General features: G+C 33.9%; 2 protein-coding genes across 2 annotated transcripts in view; one reads left to right on the forward strand and one right to left on the reverse strand.

The window, feature by feature from the left end:
* Positions 1-3,537: 3,537 nt before the first annotated feature.
* Positions 3,538-4,246, forward strand: LOAG_09841 (hypothetical protein; the record flags this gene model as incomplete). Its single annotated transcript, XM_003145366.1, has 3 exons — positions 3,538-3,613; positions 3,706-3,813; positions 4,008-4,246. The coding sequence occupies 3 exons, from the start codon at positions 3,538-3,540 to the stop codon at positions 4,244-4,246; spliced, it is 423 nt and encodes a 140-aa protein (XP_003145414.1).
* A 4,485-nt stretch (positions 4,247-8,731) lies between these two features.
* Positions 8,732-9,606, reverse strand: part of LOAG_18211 (glycerol-3-phosphate dehydrogenase) — a 3,679-nt gene continuing 2,804 nt past the window's right edge. The window contains exons 8-9 of the mRNA XM_020450875.1: positions 9,380-9,486; positions 8,732-9,020 (exon numbers count right to left, since the gene is read on the reverse strand). Coding sequence (XP_020305402.1) covers positions 8,924-9,020; positions 9,380-9,486 — 204 coding nt within the window. The 3' untranslated portion in view covers positions 8,732-8,923. The remainder of the gene's footprint in view (positions 9,021-9,379; positions 9,487-9,606) is intronic.

Genomic DNA, 9,606 nt, shown 5'->3' on the forward strand with positions numbered 1-9,606 from the left:
GTAGTAGTAGTAGTAGTAGTAGTAGTAGTAGTAGTAGTAGTAGTAGTAGTAGTAGTAGTAGTAGTAGTAGTAGTAGTAGTAGTAGTAGTAGTAGTAGTAGTAGTAGTAGTAGTAGTAGTAGTAGTAGTAGTAGTAGTAGTAGTAGTAGTAGTAGTAGTAGTAGTAGTAGTAGTAGTAGTAGTAGTAGTAGTAGTAGTAGTAGTAGTAGTAGTAGTAGTAGTAGTAGTAGTAGTAGTAGTAGTAGTAGTAATAGTAGTATACCAAAATGTATCTCCCCTAGCAAATTTATTTTTTTTCATGAATGCATCATATGTAAATTGAAATAAAGAAATCAGTAAAAAAAGTTTTCTCCTGCAATTTAGATGGGAAAGATAGCGTACGGGTGGGAGAAGGGGGAGAAATACAATTTATCAAAAGTAAACGAAACAAAGCAAATGCAGCGCACCGCACCGCCTGCACCGCACCGCACTGCACCGCACCGCACCACCATTGCCTACCACTACCACCTCCACCGATCTATCTGGCACAAACAATGGAAACGTTCCAAACCAGTGGCCACTTTCTTTTGCCCTCCCCTCCCCTTCTTCCTCCCGCGGCTTTGCAAACCACCGCCACATACTCCTAATCATTTTATCAAATTATATCATTCATAAGAACTATTTATTGTTCTTTATGTTAACCTCTATACGGGACAAGAATGGAATGGTTATAATATGAGTGAATTATCATTGCACAAGGACACATTTACTCTCACCCTAACTGAGAGTGTTGGTATTCATTTTAATGCCGGTTCCTCAGCTACAGTGGTAAGTCCATTATGTTCATCATCGAATCAACCAATCTACAGTATCAAAGGAACATAATCAGATGATAACTTAGCATTTCGCATTTGCCTTCTGCACTCCGCCTATAAAGTAGATCCGATAGTGAATCGCTCTGGTGATGAGCAGTCAAGCTATGTATTACCTCATTAGAAAGATTCAACATAAATAATGATCCATTCTTGAGGATCATTTAGACATATCGCCACTGCAGCTTGTTTCAAGAGTCGAAAAACAGGTGAAATTGTAACATTCAGAAAAGCACGAAAGAGTTCTTCTGACGAGATATCTGTCTCTTCCAATTTTTTTTTTCTGAAGGTCCGAAAAGGGTAAGGAACGAGAAAAGGTCAAAGTTATCGAGACACAAGACAAGCAAGCCATCCTCTGACAAATATCGACAGGCAAAAAATCCAACGCCTGCGATATTTGAACATTGTTTTTTATTAATAAATAATAACAAAGATAATTTGTGCCAGCAGATCTCTGCGCCATATCACCATTGTACTAGCAATAAGTTGACCTCAGTTGCTGACAAATATCAATGAAAATGAATGAAGAAGTCAACAAGAATGATTTAAATTTCTATGGTTAACCGAATAGAAATGTGGAAAATATTAATAAACAGCAATGTATCCTCAAAATTCTGTTCAGCTTTCATTTTTATTTACCTCACATTGCAAAGTATCGCCATCATTTCCAATTTTTTGAAAATTTTATTTTGAGAAAGAACTGAAAAGATTGTTTAAGGATAAGAAGAGAGGAACATTTTTCAGTGTTTGTACACAAAAAGGATGATAATAATAGATGGATTATGAGATTGTTGTGGGAATGGTAATGAAATTCTTTTAATATTTATTTATATAGACAGACAGATCAATACAATGTATGCTCAAATGTCGGAAATTTTTTTTTCCTTACTGCCGAAACAAAGTACGCTGCATTTCTATCATAGAAAGCTATTGATGGAAGAAGGGAAATGACCCAAATATCTTCATTACCGCGTTAATTCAACACTATTGTTCTACAAATTTGTTGCGAGTTAAGGAGTGACCGGTGGTCATCGGCTGTGGCTTCATGCCAATAAAACAATGGGCAGTTGTCAGCTTTTTTTTGCAACTGATGTCTAATAGATTTAGGTTCAAAACACAACTGCGTTATTGGACTACATGAATCGCATCTTTGACAGTATTAACTTACAAGTTTTGAAATATCTTTGACATAACAATAATTAGCAATAAAGCAGTTAAATGACTGACAATTATATATTAGAAAGAAATATTAATGAAAGTGAGGAGTAAACAAACATGTTGACATTAAAATTGGGACAAATGAAACTGTTTACTGTTTGTATAGATGTTCGAATAACCTAGTTCTAATTGTGTAATTGAAAGAGAGGGAGGAAGAAAGAGAGAAGGAGAAAGAGAAATATGGAGAAAGTACTGTGCTGGAGAATTATTATCATCAAAAAAAGTCAATCAACTGTTTCTTGTTTTATATCCACTAGTAATCACTCACTAGTTTTGCTTTGTTTTCAATTTAAGCATTGAAACTGTAAATAAGAAGAAAACAGAATGTCCTGAAGGAAATTCTAACAGCGACAGGAACTAACACGTCAACACATTTTTCTGACCCTATCCGAAATCAAAAGACATGTCGAATCAAACATTTTTAGACTGACAGGACCACTAACAGCCGGACCGAATACCAGATCAAAGGAAAATCTTTGACAGTTAGAAGTGTTGGCCATTTCAAGGAAGCTCGGTGTAAAACTGTACCTACCGATACGATGTTCAAGATCAGTTTCAAGGATGCATGATTACCAACGTTATATGTAGTTTGTGTTATGTGTGTATGTGTGTATGTGTGCATGTGCGTATGTATATATGTGTATGCGTAAACTGTTTCGTTGTATCCGATGCAATATCTTAATTGGCGATGGCACTATGAAGAGATTTTGTCAGTGCTATATCTTGGTTGAATGAATTAAAAAAAAAAAAAAATTGAAATTGTCTGATTGTCCTCACCGATTAGCGCTTATTGTCATCATTCTAAAAGCATAACAAAGAGGAAAGAGTGAGTTGGACGCAATCAGTGATACCTTTGCCATGTCAGTACCTTTGGTACCAATTTTTCTTTCAAATTTCTATTAGGCTTCATAAGCACATGATAATTACATAAGCCCCATTTCTTCGAGTACTCTTAACGTTGCTAACGTAAATATATCATGGTGGACTGAAATAGTGTTACACCTGTCATTCCTTGTCAGGCGGCATATGCTTTACATTATGAAGGTATTTCTGAAAGAAGCCGGCATAATCGGACAATCAGATAAACAAGTTTAAGCATCGAAAATTGGAACTTTGTTTAAATAAAAAGTTTAAAAGCCCAGCAGCAGTACTGGAATTGGGAGTGCCATGTGATTCATTCCCTGCAGACTACAGGAAGCCTATATAAAGCGTATAAGGCTTTGAATGATGCTGAAGCGCAGCAAGATTAGATGTTACGGTCATTAATATTAAACTAATTTCAAACAGCTCTCAAGTGATATGTAACTGCCATACAATACATCCATCAGGCTTAATCCAGAGACTGGTAATTTTGGGTATAAACCTCAGCAAAAAAGTTTAATTTCTAAAACAATGGAGTTTGATTTACTCTTTAAAATAATGTGATAAGTGTTACTTCTGGTCACAAGAATCGTCGATAGTGCAATACAATGGATCCGGAATTCTCAGATATCATGCATCATGCAGAGTTTAAAGATTACGAAGGAATTCCGGATGAAGCAATCAGTAGGCATAATTATATGCAAGTAAAAATTTTTGCAACTTGGGATTTGTGTAGCTATGACAAAATCTTGAATAGACGATGTTTTCACCTACAGATGCGAAGAATTCTTTGCGACAAGGAGATAGTTATTATTGTAAGTATATGAGCAGTAAAATCGAATACCAAAAGAGGAATTTTCAGAATGACACTTTGGTGAGGACTGGTTTGCTAGACAAAGTTCTTCATTATGGATACATAACAATGATACCAATCTTATTTAAAAACTGGATAATATCCGGTAACATGGATAATAGATAAGATCTTCAAGAATGGTAGAAGACACTTCCGATCTTGGGTCAACAGAATTGAAATACTCATAGTAACACCTTGGGTACAGGAACATAGTTAGAATGACAGGAACTGCAGCACGATGTATCTTTGGTATTGCTACTGGTATCACAGGTGCCAGTGGTGATAGTGATGATGATGGCTGTGATGCTGTGCTTGCCGGTGACCTTTGTTTGTACACTGAATTATACAAAACTCTTGTCCATAATACCCTTTGCGCACCGTCTTTCTCTTCTGCAACCCTGCCCTCTTTGTACATCTTGTCGGAGAAGTTTCCAACTACAATTTCTACCCTGAGCTCTATTTGAGCCTCTTGTAAACCCTTCCATGCATCCCATCCTTCTTCCCTCTCCCCGTATCGGCAGAATTAGTCAAGACAATGTCCTTCCCCTCGATTATGACAGAATGACGATAATTAGTACTATGAACCCTATCTAGGTAAAGCTAGGTAAATCATTCATCCAACCATGTAAATCGAGATAATTGACCAATCGGTTACATAGTCCAAGAGCATTTGCTGGTAATAACAAATTATTATTATACCAATGTACGGAACTGATAGCAGTCTGCGTCTGTCTCCCCTTAGAATTTTTAGAACAAAATACTGCGCCATTCGATTCGCAATTGAATTTATAAATCAATAAAAATAATATCCAAATTCTGGCAATTTTTACAACATCCCATATGGTAAAACAGTACAAATTATTACTTGATTAACTTCGAGAACAGCTCCCTTATAGAAAAAAAACCTCGAAAAGAAAGTTTGGTAACTCATCGATACCTTTTGTATCCTGCAATGTCCAATCATATTTTTTTAGCTCATCGTTAAAGTTTCAGCAAAAGGAATTCAAGTGTCTCGAAAATTAGAAATTTCTAAGTGAAATATATATATATATATATATATATATCTTAGACGTGTATTGTCGCATTTCTGAAAGAAAAGCTGAGCTATTTCTTCATGTATAATTAAGTCTTGAAGAATTTAATATGTTTCTTATATCGAAAGATGTATTATCTATACAACGATAAAACGGTATTGGATCCAGCTATTTTCGTCGAGGTCATAAAAGACACAGATAGCAGTGGTGGTCACTTTTAAAACTACTTCTTATCGTATGCGACAAACACAATTAAGTCATAGAAAAGTTCTCATTGTTATTAAAACTACTATCAGTAGTGGGCCAACAACTTGGTCACCTATAATAATTTTCCAAGAAAAATTAAAAAAAAAATTAATCAAAAAAGTCAAACTACGATACTCTTTGGAAGTGTTTTACATGTTTACTGTTATACTGGAAACGATTTATGGTGGTACAATCAGATTGCATAAAACAAGCGGATTTGAATAAAAATATTCTGTAGATACCTCCTTAATAAGTTCCTGTTATTCTTTCATGAGACTTCTTGCTTTCTTCAAATAATTTTCGCGAATCTTTTGAAATAGATTTCGTCATGGAAGACATAAATTTGACATCTATCGCTTTTTGAGTTTTGACAGTTTGAAAAGCTTACCAAAACATTAGTATTAAAGGATTTGAGTTGACATACACTGATAAAACGTACAATTCGCCCGTTCATATCCAGTTGAATAATTTAACAAAAATGAAATTCATTGATACGCAAGATTGATTTTTCACCAATTTCTAAAATGTTGGTCTCATATGAATGAATCAAATAATACTGATATTCTAACGTAGGAGAGAATGACTGAATATCCAAAGTTTGTCAGTTTCTTTAGAATTAAATAGCAGCCTCGATTCAATGATATATGAAATCAGTCTTCTGATAGAAGCAATTAGTAGCGATGACAATATCATTATAGTAATTTTAATTTAATCCATGCAATCAATTCGTGAGTCTGAATTTGCTTTTTAAATATTTATTTGATCTAGCACTGAAATTATTTAAGGGTCGTTACGATTTGGGTAATGGTAATTTTTATATTTTTTCGGAATTTATTTTATAACTGTTTCCTTGAAAGAATTGGAAGTGATTTGTTACAACTAGGTTTATGCGACAAAAAAAAACTTAGTGTAATTTTCGGGACATATTTCAATCATACTTGTAATATTTAAAAGCCGCAATTTGTATGGAGCGACAAAGTATCCAGGACTTGATGAGAGAGCAAAATTGAATCAGTATCAACAGAGCTAGTGATAACAATATAAACCATTAAAGTATAACCCGTTTAAGAAGTTTAAAAAAGAATAATTTACTGCATACAATAACATTTTCTAGAAGTAATAGCAATAACTTTAGAAGTACTTATAGTAAAAAACTGGAAGGTAAAAGAAGAGATTGTGGAGAAAGAAAGAGATGAAAGATGAGTAGGAGCCATAATTAGTAATGAATGTACCTATCTGACATAGTAAGAACCATAAATCAGTAGCCGTTAGGCATACGACATGTGAGCGGAGCTCACTTGTGTCTTACCATCATTTTAACTTTTCCACATTTCATTGTGTGAGCAGTAGTGGAAGAGAAATATTTGTTAGTCTTCACAAACGAATATATATCAATGAACCGACCGGTTCATCAATTATATTCTGTTTTCTCGTGGCCATTGCAAAAGAAAAAGAAAACAATACTATCATTTAAAACTACGATCACAGTGCTATAAGCACAATTCACAATTACCACTAACAGAACAATTTTTTCGCTTACAATAAGTAATCACTTCCTAGCATAGTAAACTATAATAAATATTGTGCAAAACTATAAAAAGTTAAAATGGAGTCCTCTTGTACGGTCTTTCAAAACATTCATCTCCTGAAAATAGAGCATCATCTTGATAAAATAAAGAATGTGGGCTAAGATATGGCACAACCCGACTAACACTAATATTGTAAGCAAAAGACGACAGTACGAATGAATAAGAAAGAAAGTCCAACTTAAGTTTTCCAAATCATTAGATAAAAATTAAATGTTGTTAAAATTGCCCATCACTGCTAATGCTGAAGGGGAATAAAATGACAGTAATAGTAGGAATGGCATATGTTGGTGTGCATTTTCCGGAAGTGAAAGTAAGACAAGACAGTTGACGAAGGTAGTAGTAGATTTGGAATAAGACATGCATATAAAGAATAGATAAGTGAGATGAATTTAATTTGTAAATAAGCCGAAAAGATTGCAAATGAAACATGAATTCATCATAATCCTCAATCCAATTGAATGAAAACTTTTGATCGTAACAATTGATGAAAATTCAAATTTAGTAGTCACCATAGATTTGAGATCTCGCTTCTTCCCTTATTTAACAAACAACGCTTCCGATATATGCTCATGCTAAATTAAACTGCAATTTGTAATCTGATATGAGTATGTGCCGGGAGCATTGTTCGATTTCCCCACCATTCAACACTTCACCACGCTTCACTTACCTTCTGAAAATACAGTAAAGATTACTTTATGCATACAACGTATACTTATATCGATGGTACCATCCCTTCATCAATGTTCCAACAGTAAATCTAATTTACTTTAGTACATCTCATTTAGGACCGTTAGAATCCGGTCTAACTCAAGCCATCCTGACTTATTGCATCGCCAAGCATATTACTGACTTCTTGATACGGCAATAATTAAGATATTTGCGCTCTTCATACACTTAAGTAAGATGAGTTTAAACTTTGCTTTTCCCGAACTTCTGCCATTATTTTCTGCAATAGATTATGTTTCAGTTCTTCTCCAACCTCTCCGAACAACGAATACTACCAAGTTTCGGGTATGAAAGGAACATCGCTGAATTTGAAACAGCCAAAGTAATGATTTTCTAAGATGATTTCACCTGGAAGTAATACAAAACTTCTGCGCAATGCAATTCATCCAGTTGATGTCAACACTGTATGAAATATTTTCTTTACCTAATAAGGATAAGTCGTACTGAACAGATGAGTTTTGAAAAGCAAGAAATGTCTTGTCACGTGGTATCCCTACCTAATTATTAACAAGGAGAAATCCTTGTTAATAATTTATGATTTTAAATTTATTCCAGTATTTGGTCTTTTCATGATGGTTTTTAATTACTGCAAATGTCATAAAATTTGAAATGAAATGGCGAAATAACTTATTTGCATTTAACCAAACAATAAGTTCATAAAGCATTCAAATTTTTAGCCAAAAAGCATTGTCATATGGTTCATCACTAGTTACACAGCTCAAAACTAATTCATGCATTCCATTATCAATAAGATAGATAAAAAGACAAGCTAGTAACCTGATGCAAGAAAGAGGCATTGCAATAATTATCCAGAAAACTGCTCTGATATTTGCAAAATCTTTTCAACTGTGTTGCAACCAGCTCTTACTTTTTTATACAAAAATGAAAGCTTTTCACCAACATCCAAATTCAAAGTTGTTATTACTAGTAATAAAGCGGCTAGAGTATTCGATTCCTCAGTTTCTTTAAAAAAGAAACGCAGTAAACGGTTTAAAAAAATGTTGGAATTACAAATTAACGCAAAACCTCTTGACGTGTCTCTCCATGGTCATACCACTTTTTCATAAAAATTATCAATGGTTTCACTTTACATAGGACAGAGAAATGTTACATAGTTTTGGATGTTACTATTCCGGGAGGTCGAAAAACCGAACCTGGAGACTTTATAAGAGGTATGCACAAGGATGTCATAAGAGAAAAAATAGGATTAATGAAGTGATAAAACTTTTCTAACCATTGATTTAACTATTTCTTGTGAGAAGAAGCGGTTTCTGAAAAAAGCGCAACCTTAAAAAGATGTCTTTTGTTCTTGAAACTCCAGTAAAAATGGATAGATTCCTATGAAGCCAAAGGACGGAGCTACTGAAGAGATTAATAAAACTGTTAAATAATTTCTGGAAAGTATACAAATAGTGGGTGTAAGTGATGGTAACCGCATCAGTAAAATATGGAGGTCCAAGATAAAAAAAAACTAGATTCACTGAGCTTAATTTTTTCTCCAACCACAGAGACAACAAACAAAATGTTTCAAAAATCCGCTGGTTTCTCAATTCGAGCCTTGGGATTCACGAAGGTGAGCTACCAAATGATCTGGGGAAATCTGCCCCTGGCATATTTGGTGCACAGCTGAGAACAGTGGAAATCTGAAAAGAAACAAACGTAAACACAAAACATTCATGGAAATTTCAAATAAATATTAGCAATAATTGAGGATTCCCACAAGTTCCATATCCTTAAGAGTTAAGTTATCTAACTCACTTTAGAACGATTTCATTTCCTGACAGTGCAGCTGAGAGAATTCTCCAAGAACTTTCCCGACAATATACTAGAATTGCCTTGAATTTTTAGTCAGGAAGGACTTTTCTACTTTTCTTTATGTATCAGTTTTAAACTCTTTCTAATGACAAAAAAGCGGTGACTCTTGTAGTTACAGAAATTCATGCAAGTATCTCTGTAAACCGAACTGTACTTTACTAGTGTTAACCTATTAAGGAATCATTACCTTGAAACCATGTTGTGCTTCTTCAACATAAGATAAACTTCTTCTGCTGTCAAAGGACCCTGAGCACTTTGTCCATTCAACATCTCTTGTTCTAATTCTTTGATTGACTAAAAAGGCAAATATAAAAGTAGAAATAAGTCTCTTCGATATATATATATATATATATATATATATATATATATATATATTATTATTTATTTATTTATTTATTTATTTATTTATTTATT

The sequence above is a fragment of the Loa loa genome (assembly GCF_000183805.2).
Source record: "Loa loa unplaced genomic scaffold supercont3.226, whole genome shotgun sequence".
NCBI lineage: Eukaryota > Metazoa > Nematoda > Chromadorea > Rhabditida > Onchocercidae > Loa > Loa loa.